Below are 24,006 nucleotides of genomic sequence, written 5' to 3' on the forward strand. Positions count from 1 at the left end.
GAAGAAAGAGCTTTTTTAAGGTTCGGGAGTGGTTCCCAGTCCCACCACGACCCATTTCGGCCATATTCATCGCTGTCTCTGGGTAGGTAGCAGCGCACTAACTTTCACAGCTCCTCACCACTAAGAGCCACGGTGTGGGGGGTGTCCCGGTCCTGCTGGACCTGGCACAGCCGGCGACAACCCTCCTCTGAGGTCCCCGGGCCTCCTCCACCCTTATCGCTCGAGGGTCCCACGCCACCCGTGTCCCACCGTGGCCAGCCCGACCCGGCCCAGCAGGCGCTGTGCGGTGCGGGCGGAGCCTCGAGGTTTGTTTTGTTTTTGGCTGCAACGTGCACGCCCTCATGCAAATCGCCGCGTCCCCGCCTCTCCTTCACCCCCTCCCCCGGAGAGAAAAAGTGGGGAAAAATAAAATTAAAAAAAAAAAAAAAAAAAAAAAGAAGAAAGGAGAGAAGCAAAATAAAAAATGCAAGAGGAAACAAAAAAATAAAAGTGAAGGGGAAAAAGGAAAAAAGGGGACGGGAGAAAGAAGCCCCGGCGCTGCCCGGCCTTGGAAGGGGCGGTCGCCGCCGCCCTATAAGAGGCGCTGCGGGGCCGCGGCTGTCCGGGAGCGGGGCCGGCGTCGGGGCCGGAGCGGAGCGAGGCGGAGCGGAGGGGCAAGGCGGCTCGGCTCGGCTCGGCTCCCGGAGGGACCGACGGGACCCACGGCAGCTGCCCAGGGCCCCCCGGCCCGGGAGGTAGGCGAGGAGGGCGGTCGGGGGGATGCGCCGAGCCGAGCCGTGCCGTGATGCGGGCAGCTGTCGGGGGAGGCAGCCCCGGCACAGAGCGAGGGGGGAAGAAAGCGAATGTGTCTTCTTTTTTTTTTTTTTTTTACCCCCTTTTTAATTCTTTTTTTTTTTTTTTTTTTTTTTTGTCTTTTTGTTTCTCGCTGCGCGCAGCGTGTCTAGAGCGAGGCTCGGAGGATGGCTTGCGGGACGGCAGGGCACTGGGAGGGAGGCAGTGCAGCTTGTTTTTTCTTTTTCCCCTCTTGTGCGTTTGTTTATTATTCTTACTTTTTTTTTTTTTTTTTTTTTTTTTGTAACCACTTTATTGTAGCTCGTCCTGAGCGAAGCGACGCTGGGTTGGCTGCGCTCGCGGAGGGGGGCTCACCTCGCCGTCCCTTCCAGCCCCGGTGGGCTGCTAGAAGATAACGGGAAGGGTTTCCATCCCCTTCACACCTACGGGAAATCCATAAAACGTCGGGGGCGGGGAGGGCCTTGGGATGAGCGGGAGTGTAAAAATAAAAAAATCGATCCCGCAGCTTTTTGTGATGGGCAGGAGGCTGAGTTGCAGGCGGCACATCCCGCTCCTGCGTGCCAGGCTGTTGTGAAGTCTGTGCTCTGCTATGTTACAGGCTGCCATCAGCCTCTTACCGAACACTGCTGCTTAGCGCGGGACGTGCCCGACTGCTCAGATGCATACGGTCTATCAGAGGAAAGATACTCTGACTGTAAATCGAAAGTTTACAGTAAACAGTATTTTTGTCTGTTTTGAACATGAGCTGTTTGTCCCGCCACCCCCAGCTGCTGTGCTTGGAGATTTTAAGGGTAATCAACTTACTTGGAGGGTCGAAGTTGATCTCTAGTGTGTTGGAGTAGACCTTACAAAAGCCAGGGGGATAAAAACATGTGCTCGCACTTTTAGCTGAATCGGTGCCCATCTTGAAAATTATGGGTATAGATTAATGCATTACAAACCCGTTAGGAGGTGGCCTTTGGAAATCGGTCACTGCTGGTGCAGCAGGGAACAGCCACGTCTTGGGGATGTTCCATTAACAACAGATGGTCCGGCTTGCTGTCTTGAGGCTCTCCGAACTGAGCAGTCTCGCTCAGTTTTGAAAGGGGTTAGGGTAATAAACACACAGCGCGAATGTGTTTTTGGTCTGGTCCTGGTTGGCACAGGTTTCCATCCTCACATGCAGGGACAGGTGGCAGCATGTGCCCAGGTTCTCCTGGAGCATCGCGCAGGGAGCTGCCCGGGGCTGCAGCGTTGCTGATGTGTCAGCTGTAAATGCTGCTTCTGGGTCATCACCCTTCATCGCGCCCATCTGAACTTTCATGTGTGTAAAATGTGGTGCCGCAGTCTGTACCTGGTGTGGTCTGGGCAGGAGTTATATGTATCTGGTGTGGTCTGGGCAGCTACAGGCAGGAGTCTGATGCCTTCACTCGCAACCCGTGCCGTGTTGATCGTGTTGTCACAGTGCAGTAGGGCTGATTGTGGTGAGAATTGGAAGTTGGCTCTTTCCAAACTGGGGATAAAAGGTCTGCAGCCTGGAAACAAGAGCTGTGTGGTAGAGCTTAAATTGAACTTTTGAAGTTGAGAGTGTCTCGCTTTAGAAGACAGGAGTGTGCTCACCATGGTTATTCTGCAGAGATGGGTGGGTATGTGCTAGCTTTGGGCTGCCAGAGATCGCAGTGGCTCTCATTTGCTGTTACAGTGCAGTGATCCAGCATTGCAGCCATTCACAGTAACTTTCCCTTGAGAAATTACTGTTGAAGTTCAATTAGCCGTATGCTATTTGTGTGAAACAAGCGCCTTGGGTGCAGCTCTGTGTAAGGTTTTGGTGTTTACAAGAGTTACAGCAATCTTTAGATATAAATTCCAGATTTCTTCCAAGTTCAGCTGGACTGTAGTGTAAGCAGGTATATTGAAAATCACTTAATGTCCCTTTCACCCAGCGAGACAGAGGCGTGTTTATAAATGGGTTTGCCACAGGCAGCTGCTGGCTAACCTTTTTTGTCATGCCAAATTTGTTTTCAAAAACCCGTGTGGCTCAGCTCTATTGATGTGAGCGGAGACCTTGTCTAGCACCAAATTCAGCACCTGCCGTTGCAGTGCAGGTGAGAGTGGTTCCCGGTGAAGTGCTGAACTACAGAAATTGAAAACGCATGACTATTAAAAATGCAAATTCTCAAAGATGAATCTAGTGTACACAGCTCAGGAAGCGAGTCCTCCCTTGCCTTCCTCTCTGTGAGCCTGTTTTCTCGCTAGTAGTTCACCTGGCAGAACTGTGCCCACAAACCAGACCTGGAGGAGGATGGGTCCCGAACCCATCCCTCAGCGGCAGAATGGGATCAGAGCTGCTAGTGTTTATCACGTGTGTTGCACCACGCAGGCACAACATTTCCTAGGGTGTGGTTTCTTCAGAACTTTAATCCAAAGTAATTGAGGGCTGCAGCTGCGCTAGTAATGGACCCAGTTCACTTCCCCCCAAGTGCCTGTTCTCTCATCTCCCTATCTGTTTCACCCTCTGGGCTGGTGTTGGTGTTCACCAACCAGTGAACAAACTTGAAATTATTATTTTTCTCTGAGCATTTGGGTCTGGGGGTGCTTTCACGAAGGGATGGAAGGGATGAAAATGTTTATTTTAGCTTCAGCATCCTGTGTTCAGGGGTTTGGTGTGGGTTTATGAATGCTGGTGCCAGCACAAAGATGATGACAGGAGCAGGGCAGAAAGGGAACCAGACTACCTCTTTGTTTAAGTAACCTTGGAGCAAGCACCCTTGGTGTTTATATAGGTCTTTTAGGCTGGGCAACACACCAAATCCTGAAATAAGTCCGCAGGCCATGGCTGACCAAACACCAGCATGTTTCTATTAGGCTGCTTATTCTTGATGACTCCTGCTGTGACTGGCCAGAGTCAGGACCTGCTGTTTAATAAAACACACACACATATATATGCTGTATTTTCCTAGTTCATCTGAGGCAGCTAGGGACTGACATGGTAGAAGTTTTTATGTCTGCTGAAGATTTGAATCCTGAATTCTTGAAAGCTTTGCTGTGTAGTTATCCAGCACAGTTGCAATTACTGATATTAAGAATAAAGATCATAAATAACATGGTAGAATTCTTACTTGTAGAAGATGATTGCTATTATTAAAAAAAAAATAAAAATATTTCCTATAATGTAGGAAATACTCCTCTATTTCTACTGGCAGTAGGAAAGTCATACAGAACGACTCAGAAAAATTACTATGATTTGAACTACTGATTGGAATACCCTCTTACCTATTTTTACATCTGTTTTTCTAATAAAACAAACAAATGAACAAAAAACAGCAAAGCAAGACCTGTCTTTTTTAGCACTTGTCATAGGGCAGAAAACATGTGAGCTTGCCTCAAGGACTGAGGGAGAGACAGAGTAGGATGGAAAACTGTTGATGCAGCTTTCCTGACACAACAAGCTAACACTGTAGGAAAAATAGAAGCATTCAGATCTTAAGATTTATTGGGTTATTAGTGAAAAGGCTTGATCGTGGATTATAAGAAGAATGTACATCAGTCTGAAAGGCATAAATATCCATATACAAGCTGACCTTTTTCCTCTTCTGTTATTTTCTGGAGGAGTGTTGCTTAGCAGAGCTCAATCTAATCCAATAAGAGATCCGTTTGTGTTGTGTTAACTTTGTTAGGGAACAATTGGCATTAGGCAAAAAGAGGAGAGCAGAAGAGCCTTTCCAAAGCTGCTCTGGCTTGGGCTAGATAGCAAGGTCGTTCTTTGGGAAAGAGCAAACAAAGTCAGAGCCCCTGACCACATGGTTCAGAGATCATTCTGGAGGTCTGGCTTCCTTTCTAGCAGGCAGGGCTGCGTGGAAGGTAAAGTGGCCAAAACCAGCTACCAGCCTACTTGCTTGGCTCCCTGAAACATTCTGCAGTTTTACTAGCCCATGTCCCAGTGAAAGGCTGTTACTGGGAGCTGGAACGCAAGCTATGCAATTAATGTTCATTAGCATTCTTGGCTGTAAGTAAAAGCCAAAATTAAGCCATGTGTAAGGTCTCAGAGCAACAGCGGTGGCGGTCTAGGTGATAACAGCAGGACCAGGATAACCTGGTTTCCAGCAACAGAGCCTGTCTTGTGATGATATGCTCCTGTTTCCCCTTAACTGATCTTAATATCATTATAAATATGAGATCACAAAACCTTATATTCTGCAAGGTAAAAGCAAAAGTGTGTTTTTACTCAGCTACAGCACTGTAATGTGTCTGCTTTTAAAGACTGTTGGCTGTGTTGCTCATGTCAGCAACCAGGTTGTAAAGCCCATGTTTTCAGACATAGCTTGTACTTTTGCAGGTGAGTTCTTGTGCCTTCAAAAGAAACAAGCAAAAATCATACACGTGTTTTGTCTGAGAGATGTATTCATGGGGGGGTACGTTTATATTCTTAGGATATGTTGATGCCTGTTTCTCCTCTTACCAATGTTGTGATTATGCTCCCATAATAGTAATTTTGTTGTGGCTGATGGTTTAAGCAGAGTTAGGACCAAATTTAAATGTATTAAAAAATGAAACAAAACAAAACCAAAAACCTCCCCTCACCCAAACAATGAAATGGCAGCACCCTTTTGTATGTGCAGAAGCATTGACATTTCTTTCTAGTAGCAGCAGTGGAGCCCAAGTTCAAAATCTAGTCCTCTCTTAAAGCATTTTCTGTTTATGAAACTAAATTATTCTTGCATTTCAGTCTTTGTGCTATCACTGGACAATGTGCTTTTTATCAAAATTATTTGTTTTAAAGTATTCTTGATGTTCTTTACCCTATTAAATTAGGGTAGCAATTCTTACCACCTAATTTGCCAGCTTTAACAAACCTATATTGAAATATTCATCCTAAAGAAATCTGTGTCTTTTCTTTCCAGTTGTATTCACATATAAAACCAGACATAATTGCAGCCAATTAGATTGTCTGTGGGAGTATGCTTTGACTCCAGTGGAACTTTCTCAGCATCATTAAGAATATCCTAAGCTCCACAGAAAATGTATGGCTTGGGTCCCATTTCCATTAACAACTTGCCAAACTATTTTGTTTACATTTCTTTTACGAACTTACTCTCTCCCTTTGGGTGTTTAATGCCACTTCTGCACCTACGTGAAGTTTTTTTGAGTTGTTAGTCCTTTGCTTCAATTTGAGTAGACCACAGCTCTTCACTGCTGGATTTAGTCCCTTGAAATTGTGCAGGTAAACTAATGGATCTCTGTCCCAAATCTTGCTTGAAGAGATGTAACTTAGGATATGAACAAATTCAGTCACCCTTGTCTCTGTTACATCAGTATGTGCATTATATTAAAATAACCATACTTTTGTGTGTTTTACATGTCTGCTAACTGTCTTGTTGACCCTAAGGATTGGAGCTTTAGCCGCAGGAGTGTGAGTTGTACAGCTGGAGCTACAGAACACAAATGTGCAGAACGACTTGTTTCTGTGAACCAGGCAAAAAGGGGAAGCTTTGCACACAACTTTCTGGCAGCGCTCCCGGCGAAGTGCCCGGTGCCACACCTGCCGCAACAGGCATGCTGCCTCCATTCTTATCATCTATGCCAATTATTTTTTATTCCTCTATGAATAACCTTAGAGATAAGTGGTTATTGAAAGCCGTATCAGTTGCAAAGATTGAGCAGAAATTCATTCCTCTTCATAGCTGATGCTCATTACTTTCAAAAGCATTTGGACACCTCTTTATTATCTCTAGTGAATTACTAGTTTCTACATCCATATGGTTGGGTGGCTTGTGATGTGGGAGCTGAAGTCATGTTGTGGGACAGTGTCTTGTAGGGTTTCAAGGATCAAACAGTTCAAACTGACATCTGTTGCAAAATACTGCCTTTGCCACCTGTTTTTTTTTTTTTTTTTTTTTTTTTGACAATGTCATTTCCTTGCATTGTGCTAGAGGCTTTTTCTTGGCTGATTCTTTTCTGCATAGTTCAGAGAACTTTTTTTATTTTGTCTGCTATAATTTATACCGGTGTGACAGATATCAGTGCAGTTGTGTAGGTACCAGGCTTCACAGACAGTTTATTCCTTGCACCAATGAACCCCAAAGACACCTCTGGGATGTTTCCCACAGTATGAGCCACGTTTCATTCTTTCTTTCCGGACATGTGCTGGTTCACAACATGCTGCTCCCAGATGGCAAAGATCACGAAGAAAATAACAGTAAAGGTTATTTGGATGTTACAGGGCAGAAAAACATCTCAGATTGCAGCTTAATCTTGTGCTGGGCCAAGATTGTTTGTAACCTTGTCTTTTCCCAAGATCAAGAGCAAGCTACAGAAACAAGACTTTGAAGACATTGCCTTCCGAAAAAGTCCTTATGAAGGTGATGGCAACACTGCAAGGCGTGGTGATTTTGCTCAAGAGAAGATACAAACACCCCAGTGGTGCTCCAGCCACTCCAGGGTAGGAATGTGGAGCACTTATGCAGTGTACACTTTCTGAAGACAGATCTCTAGCTGCTTTGTGTGGGTAAAGTGATTCAGTGAGCAGGGAGTGGGTCTGAAGAGGTTTTCTTGCCTAAGACCTCCTGAGCTCACCAATTTCTTTTCCCAAAAGTTGAGTAGGCTGATGACTTTCTTGGGGGGTGCCTTGTCTTTCCTCGCACCCTAAAGGTGTCCGTCATGCAGAAAACAGTACCTTTTGCTACATGAAACGCTTCCTCTTTTTTCCCATTTGAGAAGATAACGTCCTTAAATAGGATGCGTCATCAGCTGGAAAAAGTGACTGAGGCTGTGTTACACAGCTTTTTGCAGACTGTGTACTGACGATGCTATAGTTGCTCAGAGATCAAAGCTTAATGGCATGAATTGAGCTCAAATGTCGCAATTATTATTTTAGCAGGATGTTCTATTATTTCTAGATCTCACTACAGAGAGGAGCTCATTCTATGAGAGCCAAAAAAAAAAAAAATCAGCTAATATGGACTATGGATTTTTGGACATTGGCCGTGATAAAGCAAATCGTCTTTTTGTTTGTTTTCACCAGAGAATGGACTATATTTCAGCCTCTTTTTTTTTTTTTTTTTTTTTTTTTTGGTGTGTGGGGAGAGTATGGATGTCCAGTGTAATAGGAAAGTTGAAATATTTCATGTGTTTCACAACGTTCCAGTGGAATTTTTTTTTTTTTTTTTGGTAAAACAGATGACTATTTGAGTGTTATACTTGACACTTAAGCAATTGCTCTTGCTGAAGTGCGTGACACAATCTTTTGCATGTGCCTTACTTTGGGCCAGTCCAACTGTGGCACGTGCAAGCGTGACTTCTTCCACTGTATGGGAAACACACTTGTTTTCACCAGTGAGCTTCCTGAATGTGCTAGCAGTAAGGAGAACCAGTTGTTGTGGTCATTCTGGTAGGAAGACATTGCTCCTGTGTGACCTGGGACAGGTTTTCAAAGGAGCTTGGTATGCTCTGTCACACGGGAAGCTTCTGAACAGCAGCCATGTCTAAAAACATGGCTTCCTGTAAATGCCTAAGGAGGCACCGCAGACTTTGGAAAATCTAGTCCAATTTATATTATGGAATACTTTGTAAGCTAGTGCTCAGGTCTTTTGCAAACTATCTCTTATGGTTTATTTCTTGTTGGTAGGCACAGGCCCACCTGTGCCCTAAAAATACCCCTTGGGACTTCAGCTTGGTCAGAAAGAGGAAGCAAAATCATCTGAAGAGTTCATGGCCAGCAGTTTGTGTGCTTGTGATATTCTATCTGGCCGCAGGCTTTCATAACGATCTCTGCTCAGCGATTCATAGCTGGTCTTTTTGAGCTACTCAGCACTTAATATGCTGCCTTTTGAAAAATCCAACTGTTTATTCCTAGCGTTGAGGCTAGGTACCTTTTAGAAGCCCCTTTCAATTTTGCCTAAATATTTGGGGTGCTGGATTTCTGCCCCTAACATCACATTTTATTTGTAACAGTTCCTGCCAGAACAAGGTCTAGGGTTCCCTCTCGTAATTCATGCTGTGGCAGGCAGAACCCAGAACCAGTCTCTTTTACAGGACTAATTGTTTTAATAGCAGCAGTTAAAGCAGGTTGTGAGTAGCTATTTTCTTGTCCTGCTGTTCTTAAAAGGAGCAGTTCTTTTCTACTAGCTGTCTCTTCCCTTCCGTGAGGTTCAGCCCTCTTAAACAAAGGGAAGTCATTTACTCGGTGTTTTGTAGCTGTGTGTATGCTGCCTTAAGGACCTTGTGGATAAGTGAAATGCAGTGTCTTGGTTTTGTTTGGACACTGGTGGAATTCCATGAGAATGTTTAGTCAGCCTACTGATACTTTGGCACTCTCCTTAGAGGGTTTTAGGAGACTTGACATGCTCCTCAGGGGGAAGTGAGTCAAACTGGTTGTGGATTATTACCATGAAAGCTAGATCTTAAAGTGCTTCAGTCATATGCATCGTTGTTATTCAGAGGTCAGACAGATGGCCAAGTTGAAAACAATGTTCTAGTTGCTTGCAGTGTTAGTAAGTGCTGGAGAACAAGGCCAGAACCTGTTTATTACCAAACATAAAGCCAGGTCGTCAGTATGTGTAAAGTGATGTAAACTAGTGGAGGATCTTGCCAAGAATCACCACCCAAATATTGTTGTTTGTGGTCCTAATTAAGTCCTTGCCTGCTGACCCAGAAGCTCTCCAATCACATTGTTAACAATTAGCAGTCAGATTAAACCCTGTGATGAGATCTGGGTCATTCTGAGAAGGATAGTACTTCTCATTGAATGAATTTTTAGATGGAATGAGAAATTTTGTCCGATATTCCTCTGGCAAATGGTAAAGAAATGGAAGTCCTCTGTTGGGAAGTTACGAAAGACTTGCTTTTTAGTGTCTGTGTGGCTCTGCTGATAATGATCCTGTGTCCCAGAGAGCAGGCTGCAGGTTCAAAGCTCACACCTCCTCTGCTGACCCTGCATTGCTCGCTATTGCTACAGAGTCTAGCAGTGCTTAAACTGGGAGACAGACGTGTGGCATCTGGTAGTTGTATTCTCATCTCTGCTTATGCTTTGGTTGTGGCCCGGGGTGAGTTGCTTGAACTGACCATGCTGCTAATGTTTTTGATGGCATCTTGTTGTAACATAGTTCAGGCTGTTTGAGGTAAAGGGTGACTTTAAAAGAGCAATGGTGTTATTGCTAGAAAAGTATTATTGTTTGGGTGCAGTTTCCCTTCTTGCCTATGTGGTTTTTAACTCATAGTAATGAGTTTTTTTGACTTCATAGTCAAGAGCTAATGAGTTTTTTTTTTTTTTTACTTCTTGAAGGTTTTAGAGATGTGAATGTCAGATTTGTGCCTATTAGTCTTGCAAACTTTCCATGAATTGTTTTGGTTTTAGAATGGACATTTACTCCTGATTCTTCATGCACTGTCTGTTTCTGCTGTGGAGATTATCTACAGTTAGATCCCTCACAGTGGGATAAGTAATTGTTTGCATTTGTCCTCAGCTGCTCTTTGTTGAGCCTAATCTCAACAGCATTGTAACTAATGCTGTTTTCCCAATTCCTTTAGTCCTGTTGAAGTTGTGTAGAAGCAAAGTGCTTATCCCTTTCTGGAAATCATGGATATTGTGGTGGAGGGGCACATAATGCTTGTGTCTTGAAAATTGCTTATTGCCTCGCACAGTCACAGGTTGTACGAGGTGGATGTGGTTGTGTAAGTCTCTTGGCTGTAGCTACTATGTGGGGAGAAACCAGAAGCTTAGGTCTAGGTGTCCTGCAGAGCAAGGGCACGTTAGACCCTGATTTTGGAGACATGGGCTTCGTTCTCAGCTCTTGACTTACTCTGCCTCTATTCACCAAATAAACAGAAGGGCTACTAGTTCTCTGATGGTTTGTCATGTTTAAAACAAAATGTCAGTGCTTGAGGCACACACTTCTCTCTTGCCATTGTTGCTCGTGGCCGTCATGGGGACCTGCTCTCACTTGGTGGCATATGGAGAACTGGGGGACTTTGCTCTTGGGTCTGGGCTTTGCAGAGTTGACATGGCTCATGACACTGTTTGCTTCACGAAATGCAGCTTGACCTACCTAAAGGAAATGAAATGTTAAGTCATTTCTCAGCATTCCCTGAAAGGACTGTTTCTGCTCAAAAATGACTTTTTTTTTTTTTTTTTTTTTTTGTTTGTTTGTTTTGTTTTTTTTTTCATTTGCCCCGTTTCTTTCAAACAGTGGCTGTTTGATTTGATAGATATTTATAAAAAGGCTAATGGCATTAAGCAGATCTACAGCTTTTCATCTGAGATAGAGCAATGTGCTAGACCAGGTTTGCTCATAGTAGAGGAACAGGACTGGCTGTAGCAGTACAGCAGCTAATATTTTCTTTTCTCTTAGAAGGCATCATCTCTAGATATTAGATTGATATTCCCCCTGGCTGGTTGGTCTGTGGAGTGCTGCCAATGATGGTAGCTTTTATGATGTGGAGATCTGACCAACAGGGTGGGACAGAAGCCACTGACTGCTTTCATGGAGGCCTCTGAACTGTCATCAATTGGTAAAAAAGCTTTTAGCTCTGCTGACCAGGGCTGGGTTTAAGTCGTTGCTGGATTCTTGAAGGTAGCCTGCTGCCAGAATTCTGAAATGTTCCAGTCTCATAAGGTTTGATAAGTTTGCTTTGTTCACTGTCTAAATAGTGATTTCTTCTCTAGGGAAAAGGTTTTTTCGCCCCCAAAAGAAAGCAAACAGCTGCATTGTTTGCAGAAAGCTGCTTTTGAAGGCTGTTTTATGTTTATTTAGTACAGACACCAGGCATGGGGGTAGGGAATTGGTTCTCTGCCACTTGAGCATTTTTCCCCTCTTAAAATCTACAGCTGTAAAAATACATAGCTTTGTGTTTAAGACTGATTGGACCTGCAAACTCTTGGCATACCAGCTAATGGACTTTTCAGTAGCCATTCTACTTCCAAAGAGTGGGGTAGCACTGATCTAGAAAGAAAGGGTTGGTCAAAGTGTGTATTTTGTTTTCAGCATTTTCAGAGCTTGCCCCATAGTGTAATTATCTCTTAGGAGTAATTTTCTGAATTGCACACTGAGATGGAATTGCAGCCTTGCAGGTCTGGAACCTCTGCAAGGTTTCTGCAGTGGGGAGAAGTGCCATATACAAAGGCAGTCTGTGGGACAACCATTTGGGCTCTTGTGCTTTAATTGTGCAGGTGGCTGTTGTGGCTGCTTGGTCTGGTAGAGAGGGTCCTGACCCACTATTAGAGCTCAGTGAGGAGCAAAGCAGGAATCCCAGGCTGGATCAGAAGGTACACGCAGGCTGATCTGCCCTGCCTCTGCCTCTGATGCCCACAGTTTTCTGTGGGTTGAACAGCTGTTTTATAATTGGAAGGGTAAGCTTCTCTTGGGGAAGAGAATGTGAGGCAGACTATCAAAAGATGGGGGAATATCTAGATGCCTTTGCTTCATTCCTCCTGTGTGTTTTTTGTCATGAGTTGAGAAAATTTGGAATGCTCAGGAAATAGCATGTTAAGTGTATGCAAGTCTAAGTGGCACGTTGGTAAGGCATGCAAGGAGGTCTGTATACTGGATACCCAGAATTTATTTGCTGGTTAAACGTAAGGTGACCCTTCGATCCTTTTGCCTGGCTGTATGGTTAACTGAATGCTCGTTGCTCTATCCGTGTGGCATAGGGCATGTGGTGGGATTCAGGACATTACTCCAAACACCATTTAGTTGTTTCAGTTATCAGACAGCCCTTTCTGATGGTATCTGTTTATTTGTAGTAAGGTGGTGGTTAGAGTTTGCACCTGAGGTACCAGACAGCTGCCAGGTGTATCCCAAAGCTATAGGCAATTTGAGCCTCTCCTGGTGTGCTCCATGTTGTCTAAGCTATGCGGTGGTGTTGCATGTGTTGGTGAATAGGTGGAAAAATGCTGAAGCAGAGCTAGACAAAAGCAGATTGCTGGGTGATGAAGAGAAGTAAACCTATTTATTGCCCCTAGGCTTAAAACTGCTGTGCATGGATACCTACCTCTGCTGTAAAACTTGCAGTGTTCACACAATGAAGAGGATTGGGTGTGCAAGGTGTATGTCTACAGCAAAGACCTCTACACAACCAGGTTGCGCTGCTAATTAACAGCTGGGGAAATTGTTCCTGCTCTCATGGAGCACAGCTTTACAGAAGCAAGAGATTGCACTTTCAAAGGGTAGGCCCAGTCTTGGCAGGCTTAAATCCCCACTGTTCTAGACAGAAATGGCATTGCTTTTTTAGAGGGTTGTGGGTAAGAAATGATCACTGATGCATGCTGTTGGCTCAGAAAGTTTTACATAGGTGCAACACAAAAGGAAAACTGGCTGGTACTTGTGCATTTGGCACTGCAGTAATTAACGGCAAGTTGGGTTTCCCAGCTGTGCTGAACTTCCCAGGCTAGTCTGGAGTGGAAATACAGGTGGACTTCAGCTCCTTGAGCTGGAAGTGTTGGGTCTGTCACAGTTTTCTGTGTTGCTGCTTTATAGTTCTTACTTTCTGACAGCTAGAACATCTGAAGGAGAGGTAACCCATTTTCCTCTGAGATTCTTCGCTTGCAGAGCATTTTGATGCGTTAGTAATTCAGGTGGACCTAGTTAACTTGGATCAGCAGTGAACCAAATAAGTCAGCCTCTGTTGATCAAAATCAGAGACAGCTCTAGGCATCAACAAAACCTGTGTTGCCCACCCTGTAAGAGATACTGGGGCAAAAATGTGTCTCTGAAGCTGTCATCCCAACATGGCTGGAAGAAGTACAAGTGGAGACGCTTCAAGTTTTGTGCAGTTGGCAAGTATCCAGTGTTAGGACCTTCCCTTTGGCTTAATGTAGAGACTTAGCTAGTAGTGTCAACATCTGGGACAAATTTTCCGATCTTCCAGTACAGTTGTAACAAATCAATATCTTTTTCCTAACTTGAAACTTGTATCCATACTAACTAGCCTGATTTGAAAGCCTTTGCATTTGCTCTGTTCCCCATAAGGTTTAGATAAACTGTGGAGAGCTGCAGTCTAAGCAGGCATAGCCAATCTTTCTAGTTGCACAGGTTTCTGCTGATCAGCAGAGATGTGTGTTAAGTGAGCACATATATGCCCTTATCTCACTGCAGAGCACTAATGCAATGTGAACCCTACAACCTCTATAGAGCAGTAGTTCTGTATTTTGAGTCCTGGGGGCTGCCTACAATTGCAAAGCACCAACATCTGGATTTTCACTGGCATGGATTAAACCAGATATACCCTGTGACTAGTTCAAACACCATCTGGATGGCTTCAAATTTTACTCTACCTTTATGCAGGATATTAAAGCAAAGAAATTCTGTGATTTTATGAATTGTGTTATTTCCATTCAGAATTGAAGGTCTCATTGACTCTCCTCAGGATCCTTCCTGCTCTCGTGATCCTTCCCCTGGCACTTATATTTGTAGGGTTTTGTAATTGTTGGAAAAAGAATAGGAAGTAGTTTGTTGCAGAGTGTTGATAGGATGCTACAGTGGGATTTTTTTTAACGCTGTGTATGTGCTATCAGATGTTGTAGTGCCTCGCTCTGAGTATGTCTGGGAATTCACTATCTACCAGTCAGATGTGCATGCATCTGGAATGTGTTGGGTTGCTCCAAACAGAGGGAAGCACAGTGCTGGGGGAGGAAGGCTGTCCTGCCAGATCTGCTGGGCATCTACCTGTGAAGGCGAGCTTCTGTGGGCACAGGTCATTTCAGTGAGTGATAGCAGTAGTTAATGAACCCATGCTGACTGTATGCCCGGCTGCCTGGGTACTGACATGAGGTTCAATTTGTAGGTTTTTGTAGGCGTCTGTTATCATTCTTGCTTCCCTAAACTGGCATAAAGAAGCACTGTTGTCCTGTTGTGGTACTACAGCATAATTGTCTGTAGCGCTCAGCATGATTTTGTCATGATAGGGAAACTTTTTTGTAGCACAGACATGCTGTAAAACAACTTTTTAATCTGCAAGTCATTCTAATAATGGATTTAGTTGTGGGCAAGTCATAGAGGTAGCAAATATTCATTAACTCAAAGCTCACATCCTGAATTACCATTTCTAATCCAGTCTTGGACCTGTATAGGACTGGTCAGAGCATTTCTTGGAGTCTTAATTTCCTAGCACCTTTACAGATTTTCAAAATGTTTTCAGTGCAGTTTGCAATCAGGCATGCAACTCTGAATCATAAGGCTCAGATTACTGGTATGTGGGATGTTTGAATCAAAAGCATGTGTGTTCCCACTTTAACAGATGTTAGAGGGAATGGTTATCTCTTAGTGTGTTTGGATCAGTTGCTAGCTGTCCTGTTAACACTGAGCCTGTCAACAGAGTGTATTCAGGAACATAAATCAGAGTTAATTTGATGTGGATTTAGCCAAATTCCTGCATGGACACATATTTGGAATGAAAATGCTCTTACTCTGAAGTGGCTTAAACTCAGAAGTAAATTAAGCTATGCTAAATTAATTCTTTAAAAAAAAAAAAAAGGTTTAATGACATTCAATCTACTATAAGCTCACCTTTCCATCTGAGCCTTCCTGGAAGTCTCTGTGTACCCAAGCCTATACCATGTAATTGTTAAAAGCCACCAAAGAAATGAATGCGTTTTAAAATCCTTTATACTTTCTCATAGTCTTACAAGGTGCATAATGAATGCACAGTATTCACAACAGATGTGGAGGCCAGGTGTCTGCAAGACCTGACACTGACTCAACAGTGATTTTCCATTCACTTTATCCAAATGTAAATGGTGGTAGGGTCATTCTTAGTCGCTTCATTTCAAGTAGATGAATGTTTCTCCCTCGCCTGTTAATTGCATAGCATTTTGTCCTACAAGCTGTGGTGCTGATTGGACTTTCAAACAAAGGGATTCCTGATTTGGTGTTACATTTTTCACCATTATAAAAATAAATATGGAAAGAAGCTTAAGGGAAAAAAACAAAAACCAAAAAATAACAGTGGTCAGAATTCTATGGTTCGACCTCATTCACAGAGTCTCTAAATTAGCTTTCAAAGCCTATGGTTTCTTCTCCCTTCTGGGCTGTTTTTGCTTTATTTATTTATTTTTTTTTTTTGGAGGGGAGAGGAAGGGAAATAGCTTTCTTGCAGGTGTTTCATTCTTCTATATCTTGGAGCTCTGAAGCAGTAGGCAGTGATTCTAAATCTCAGTTTACTTGGGCCCACAAGGCTTAGGCAGAGTGCACGGGGTAAGAAGGAAGAGATGGGGAACGTACAGGGGTGCTGCAGGGTTATGTGGGTTCACAGGGCACAGCCTCTGCCTTTTTGTGTCTTGTCGCATTTCCTGTATTAACACAGCTTTTCCCTTTCAGCTCTTGTTTTCTAGTTAATGCCCAGCCACAACCTCCTTGCTGTATACTGCTGCTGCTGCACAAGAGGAGCAAGGCGTTGCTGAAGAGCAATGGCTTTCTGGACGCAGCTGGGATTGCTGCTGTGGAAGAACTTCACCTATAGAAGAAGACAGACTGTAAGTATTATCCAGAGGGTTTTTTGATCTTAAGTTGTAGCCTTTAGCTTGCTTGTAAAGCAACACAGAAAGAAATTCTTGTATCTAGGTGACTCAAATCTCAAACCAAACCTGCTATGTACCTTTCCGACAGGTGTTGTAGTTTACATGGCTGACAAGAGACATGTTCTCAGATTTTTGTGGAGAGGAATCCAGGCAACTGATGCTTTTCTACCAAGGCATGTTCTGATTGGTTTCAGTGCTGGCCCCGCCATCTGTTAGCAGTGCAGAAACATACCTGCTTGGGTAGACAGTCTTATAGAGTCATTCAGGTTGGAAAAGACCTCTTAAGATCATCTAGTCCAACCTTTAACCTAGTACTAAAGTCCACCACTAAACCATGCCACTAAATCTACTTGTATGCAAGAGGAGTCTCTCTTTGTGGCAACAGGGGCACAAGAGCGTGAATTCAGCATATTCTTCTCAAAGCTTTTTATCTTCTCATCAATGAGACCTCACAGCATGCTGTAACTCCTGCAGACAGCTAAAAGCCACAGAAGGCATGTTGTTTCTCCTCCAGGAATTTTGGAGGCAACTGTGTTGGACTGGGGCATGTTCTGTAGAACAGGGCTGTGCAGAGGAACTGTCGCATTAGGTCTGACCTTGAGGAGGTATGAGTAGGGAATGCAAAGGGAACACGAGTTACCGAGGTGGTGAGTGGAAAGTGGTCTCTCTGATAAGCTTTCTGAACCCTGCAAATGTCAGGGTGTTTGCCAGCTGGCTGGGGCTGGGTCGTTTTAGAAACTCAGAGTCACATGGGAGAGAGAGACAGCTATCATTTTCACTAGGGGAGATTCAAACGGTCTGAGAGGTCTTTGCTCAAATGTCTGGGTCTTGTCATAGGACTGGTGTCCAGTGAATTCAGAGCTGAATTTATCCTATTCTTACAGTGCTTAAATAAAATCAGACAAAGGGGACTCGTGCCAGATTAGACTTTTCCTGTAAGCTCCACAGTTGCAGTGCTATCAAGGTGGCGGGAATTTCCGTGCAAGTTGCATGTTTTTGTGCTTACCCAAGAGCCTTGATCTCCCATGACAAGACAGCCCAGCTGATAAGCTGTGGGCTGTGCCAGCCCTAAGGAATGACATTGCCTGCTTTCTGGAAGTACATACAGGTCAGCATCCTAACCTTGTGAACTGCCTCATAATTTAGAAAAATGTTGCAATGGAGCTGGGGCAAGTAGTCTCAGAAGTAGCTGCAGCTCCTAAAAGTGAAGGCTGTTCTCAACTACCACCAAAGTAACCTAGGCTCTCAGAGCTGAAAATAGTCTCTTCCTCACTTGCTACTAGAAATCTTACTCCCGTTCTGTCCCAAACTGGCTTTATGAGCCTGGGGGAACTGCAGGAGATTGTATCTTCTGGAGCAATGCTTAAACTGGTTCAGCTAGGAGGAGACTTCAGGGGAGCTGAGTTTTATGCTGAGGATGGTGGCTGTTTTGGCTGGACCTTATGAAATTAATGCATGAGGTCTGAAGGTTACTTGAAGAGGTCTGAGTCTAGCATGGTATGTCCCATCAAGTAACTGTAGGCTAGGGTGCTGGGCAGCACAAGTTCATAGAGAACTTTCGGCAATGCCACAAAAACGCACAAAGCATCTGCATGTTGGTGGAAAAAGACTTTCCTGCTTGTAATTTTGTCATGACCTTGGATCTGTTCAGCTATTTCTTGGTACCTTTTGCCAGCTTCTGTATCAATTTCCCATTGAGTAGCCCAAAGACCAGTGCTTTATAGTCTATTCCATACCAATATTATTAGTCAATTCACAGCGAAGGCCCCAGCCATTCCTTCATCACACATTCTGCGTATATCTCCATGTTTTTACTCATTAATGGTTTCAGCGTGGGCTTTAACTGCAGATATTGAGGGGAAGGCCACTTGAAAAAGTGGCAAGGAAATGGCAGAACCTCTCTTCTCACCATGGTGCTCTCACGTCTGCACAGTCATTCATGTTTGCTCTACTGTTAGAAGACCATTGTCCTTCACCTAGGTTTGCTGGCAGTGGTGCTCACCCATTTGTACCTGCTGAAGATGTAGCCCTGAAATAATTTGATATTTTTTTTTCCACTGCAAGAAGCGTGGGCTAGCCTTTTCTTCCCACTGAACTCTCTCCTCTGGTGCTGTGAGTTTAGTTTAGGCTGTGTTGCGAAAGCTGGGTTCAAAGCTCAGCCTGACGTGTGCAATTCAAGCGTTACTTTGTACTGGATAACTTCCAACAGCATTGGAGTGGGGGGAAGGAGTGTACGGGGGAGAGCAGGGAAAAAAAAATCATGTTCAGGGGTCACTGTTGTGTAAAAGCACTATCTCTTCCTGCTGTCTTGCAGATCAGGAGTCATCTCAAACTGGCATGGAGAGACTGGTCAGCGCTGGTAGCTCTCCCCCCATGGAAACTGGACCATGAAGATGGGGAGGGTGGATGACAATGAGATGGGGTGGTAGTTTAGTTAGTTCTTGCTCAACAGATTTCCTGTTGACACAGCGTTGATTTCAGTATTTAAGAGTAGCCAGCATTGTCAGCCAACTGGTGTGAATTGGGCATGCTTTGGGAACTAGCCTAGTAAAACTACAAACAGTTTGTGCTGCCTCTGAACTCACCTTCTGTGTGCAAACGGGATGTTCCTTCCTCAATTCCAGATGGGGCAGGGGTGGCAGCAGGGTCAGGAGACCGAAGCTTCATTTTGCTGTTCACCAGGCAGGTTTGGTCACTGAAGCATGAAGGAGTGGGAGAGGAGACTTGGTTCTTTGGTATCTTCTTAGCAGGAACCTGGGAGAGGCACATCCCTTTTAATATCCATGTGTCCTCTTCTGCAAAAGCTCCAGCAGATGAAAAGTGGTGGTATAATTGCTGTCATGTGAAGGTCAGGAAGCAGCATGGGAAGGAACCTATTAAACTCTAGGAGCAAAAGGAAAAGATTTGGTTTTTTGTTGAATAGCATAAGAGGCTGCCCAGGGAGACCAAACTCTCTACTGAAAATCTGCAGATGCAATAAGTTTGACCCGGTGCAAGGCTCATTTGCCAGCCACATCTGATGGAGTAGCATTTCATTTGCAGCTGTGATGTAGCAGCCTTCAGCTGCTAACATACAGCCAGTCCAAACTACCTCTGGAAAGCCAGAAACATGTGCATATACGTATGCAGAGGCAAACAGCACCTTGCGCGCAGCCTGCACGTGGTTACCTTCTGGATTGTGCAATTAGACTACTGACGCATTTTTGTGGTGCCTTTGTTAGCATGGTTTCAGTGCATTTCCTTATCCAATGGCCATATAACATGTGCATGTGAATAATGGGTGGGAAACAGTATTCAAAACTCATCCTGCAGAGCCGGGCACTGTTACCAGAAATGCCTGGGAGACTCTGATGCTCCATTTTCACTTCTGGGTACAGTTAGCATGTGGCTGGATGTCAGCCATTAATGATATCTGTGAAGAGATCCTAGATGGTTCCTCTGCTGGATCATGGCATTTGTTTTAACATACTGATTTTACAGCGTGAGATTTTTTTTCAAGGTACAGTAGTCAAGAAATCTCACCTCCAAGTTTGATTGGAGTGCTCTGTGTTGAATGTCAAGAGCCTAATTTTAGCTGTTAATGGTGTAGTACAGGAAAACACATTTGTGTGGGGATTATCTCCTCCACTGGAGTGCAGATCTTACCCGTCTGGCTTGTAAGAGTGACGTAGATATCTTATTAGAAAAGATGTTTTATTCCAGCAAAGGAGAAAAGATTTCTCTTGACCAAGAAAGCATTCCGGTTTCCATTCCCCAAAGCATAAGAAGTAGCAGTATAAAAAGCTTTCAGTTTTCTTTGTCTCGTGGTTTACCCGAGATGCATGTTTAGGCAGCCTTCCTGGAAGGGGAAAGGAGGGAATAGCTGGTGAAGCTCAAGCCTGGAACACTTCTGCTTGTGTTCCAGGAGCTCTGTTGAAGTGTTGCTTTCTCTATGTGTTTCTGTGGGATGTAGCACATACTTTTTTAAGGAGTTTTGCTGTGCTTCAATTCCTTAAAAAATGTTCTGCATTTAATAGTAGCCTGTTCTTCTATCCTCACCTCATTCCTCTAAATAACTGAGTTCTTTCTATCTTTACCTGACACTCTCTGTGTATATGTAAGTACCCCAGAGCAGTGTTTGCCTGCCTTTGGAAACATCAATACATCAGAACAGAACGGTAACTAGGTATAAGCTTAGTAGCTTTGTTCTCCTGATAACAATATACTTCCCTAACAGAGAAACTGAAAGATTTGGCATAGCTATACACTGGCACAATTTTCATCCCTGATGTTAGGGTAGAAGCTGAGTGGTTTATTGTGAGGATGAGATGTAAGTACTTCCCACTAACTCTAAAATACAAGGCCAAAAATTCAGCTAATTGCTGGGAAGATTAATTGGGCAATTTCTTGCAGGCAAGAGACGAAAAGAGCTATAAAAAAGCCAAAAATAACCCTCCTTAAGCACATCCAATTCAGGTCTGTAACTGTCACATATCAACAAGAAAAGACTAATTTTTCACAGAGTGTCTCCTGAAGTAGTAGGAACAAACTTTTTGGTCCTGGAATACGTAACCAAAAGGACACGAGACCGTGCTTGGAAAGCTGTCCTGACTTACAAGTGGATTGTGCTGGAAACTCTGTTCTGTCCCGTATTTTGCATATGATGTCCTAATACTTTGTTTTTATTGTTTCCAGTTCCAGCTGCTGATCGAAGTTGCTTGGCCTCTGTTTATCTTCTTCATCCTGATCTCCGTAAGACTTTCATATCCGCCCTACGAACAGCATGAATGTAAGTACCGAATGCTGCAGCTGCTCCCAGAGCGGTTGTTCCATGGCTAGGAGGCAGCAACGCCAACTGGCAAGAGACAAAGCGCAGGGGTAGTGGCTGCATACCTCTCAGTAATCTTCAGGGAAGTTTTAGTGGCTGCTTTCCTTCCATCTTGGGGTCTGCAGCCTGTTCTGACATGTTGATGTATCTTCATAACTGTACACTGCTCCTGCTTTCCTTGGTGTTCCTTGGTTTCTGCAGTTACAGTCTATTAGCCGAGAATTTGCTGTGGGAGCGTGACAAGTCTGTAAAACCCACACAGAACCTAAGCCTTATTTCTCATCCTTGATCCGTATGTGACTTAGCATAAAAAGAAAGCAGTGTTCAGATCTGTTGGAAAGCAATCTCATTTTCAGGCAGTAATGTGGGCTAATGTATTACATAAAACAACAGAGGAGCAATTCCATTCCTTCTAACTGCACACCATCAGCTCCGTGTTCAGTAGATTCAGCAGCCATACGTTTGCGAAGAAAACTGTTGTATTTTTCTCTTCACATCATAAATGGGCACATGTCAGCTTTTCCTTCAGAGTAAGCTTATTCTTGCCCTGCGGATGGCTGTCATTAGGCCTCTGTGTTGGTTGCCGTTTGATTTAGGAAGCATATCTTGTTTATTAGCATTATGCTTCATCTTACTGTGATTGGTGGCGACCTCATGCTGCAATCAGCTGACGATGGAAGAGCTCTTTGTTTATCTTTCCGTTGCCTGATTACTACAAGGTAAGGGTTAAGGGTCAGCACAACATGTTTCTGGAGGGCAATCTGAAGTATTTCGTTCTTAAAATAAGTGAAGAACTAGCTCTTACAGCACTTAGCCTGTGGTTCTTTGCCGCGGCTGGTGCATTTTATGCTGCTTGCTAGGCTTTCAAGCTAGCAAGGAGCCTGTCAAGGTTGAAGTGCTAATGTCTGCAGTTTCCCTATATGCATTGGACACTGCTGGTCTCATGCACTGCCTAAGCCACTTTCTGCTGTGGCTGGCAGGATAATTGAAGCTTCTCTAAATGCCATCTCGTACTTTGCTGCATGACATTTGAGTTGCCTTTCCTAACCAAGTATTACAGTGGCATTAGGAGAAATACCTGCAATATGGACATGGAACTGGAGAGAAGCAAGAGAAGCAATAGGCAGTCTACTCAGATGGTATAAATAACTGCAGCAGCCTCAATGGTAATTTTTCCCAGCTGTGGCAGTGCAGTGTATAGACTCAAACTCAGAAAGATCTGATTTTTCATAGCTGCTCATGTTGGGTTTGTTACTCCTTGTATGTCCTTTGGTCTGGCACCCTGGTGTCAGAAGTAGAATTTCATTTTGGTCTTTCACCTGCAGCCCTTTTTCCACCCCATTTTTGTTGACTAATATTGTTTTGTCTGCCTTCTCCCACTGTTGTCACCAAGAATCACAGAGGGTAGAGCATCTGGTAACTTAAATTCACACTATGGTTAATCTAGTTCCTCTCCTGTTCTGAGAAGCCTTCAGCAAAAAGAAAGCTAAGTCCTGTAGTTGAAATCTGGATTGGTTTCACTGACTGTTAGCTCGTATGCTGACATATAGGGATGCATTCTGTAGTGGAACATTTTTTGCTGAACTGTGAGCAGAGATACTGGAAGGAAACCTTGAGTTCATGGTGAACTTTGTGGCAACCCTGTGGATGCCTTTGGGGAAACAGGATTGTTATCTGTAATGGCAGCACTGTCTGCTGTTATGAAATGACTTGCAGGTAATGCCTGACGATAGCAGTAGCAGAGCTGTGTGCAGGTGCTTTGCAACCTCCAAATACCCTCGTTATTTAATGGCATAATGTTTTTATTAAACAGATAAGATTTTCAGCTCTTTTTCTGTTTGATGAAAAGGAGAAGAACCAGGAATTGGACTGTTTCTGTAATCAGACTTTCCAGACAGGACTTTTATTTCCAGCAGCTTGGTCTGGCGTGGGGAACCTTTTTCTGAAAACACAGGGGAAAATTTTGCTAACTCTGCAATGATAGCTGCATGGCTTTCACCAGACCAGAGAAGGCATCTCAGACTGAGAGCTCTCTGGTATTTCTTTCTTATCATTAGCATTTTGTTTTAATGCAATTAAATATCTTTATCCAGAAGAAGCATTGAGCAAAATTGCTGACTTTGTCTTGTAGAGCTTGACTTTTTTTTCCATTCCTGTGGTCTTTTGAGGTATTCAAAATGTGCTTCATTTGTAAGAAAAAAGCCCAACAGAAAAAAAAAATCTATTGAAAAGCTAGATGTTTGCAGCAATACCATTGAAAAGGGAGTGCTAATATATTGCGTTTTCTGAGTAACTCTGCTGTCTTAAAATTGGATGATTCCACAGTAGTCTTTGAGAAACTGCCATTACATGCTTCACTGTATGTAGAAAATTACCATGAATTCCTGTGCACTCCTCCTGTTTCCATACTGCTCTTTATTTTTTATTTTACTTTTTATCCATGTAAAGTAAAAGGCATGGGGGAGAGGTGTTTCTTTTAGAAATTTTAGGAAAATAATCTAAACATCTTAGCGCTTTTCTTCTTTTATCCTCCCCATACCCCTCTGCCAAGAAGAACAAAAACCAGAAATGAAACAAAAGCCAGAGAGCTCAGGTAAATAGCTTTTCTATTTTAAAAAGAACACTAGGAACAAGTAGTCCCCTGGGTACTGGAAACAATGAACCTTTGGTTCCCTCACCTTTCTCCTGGACAGAGTCCTTGGCTTTCTGCAGGGAAGACTGATAAGCACCCTGTCTTCCTTCCACCACCTGTACCAACCAGCCTTGTTGGATCTGAGCAGACTTCTCCTAGGAGCTTTGTACCGCCTTTGTGGCTGTGGAGGCAGGCACCAAGGAGTGAGGTTTAGAGAGAAGCAGATGGAAGATTGTGGGTCTCATTGTCAAAGCCCTATGCAAGAAAGATGCTTGCTTCCCTTCCCAA

The 24,006-nt window shown here is 43.8% G+C and overlaps 1 protein-coding gene across 3 annotated transcripts in view; it reads left to right on the top strand.

The window, feature by feature from the left end:
- The first annotated feature begins 611 nt into the window (after positions 1-611).
- The window catches only part of ABCA1 (ATP binding cassette subfamily A member 1), a 91,249-nt gene continuing 67,854 nt past the window's right edge, over positions 612-24,006 (top strand). For all 3 annotated transcript variants that reach the window (XR_014619303.1, XM_084305261.1, XM_084305262.1), the window contains exons 1-3: positions 612-734; positions 16,080-16,234; positions 20,954-21,047. Coding sequence is in view for 2 of the 3 variants with exons in the window: in XM_084305261.1 (XP_084161387.1) it covers positions 16,169-16,234; positions 20,954-21,047 (160 nt within the window). In the remaining variant the exon portion in view is untranslated. The remainder of the gene's footprint in view (positions 735-16,079; positions 16,235-20,953; positions 21,048-24,006) is intronic.

This window comes from Netta rufina, assembly GCF_964035555.1.
Source record: "Netta rufina genome assembly, chromosome: Z".
In the NCBI taxonomy this organism is placed as follows: Eukaryota; Metazoa; Chordata; class Aves; order Anseriformes; family Anatidae; genus Netta; species Netta rufina.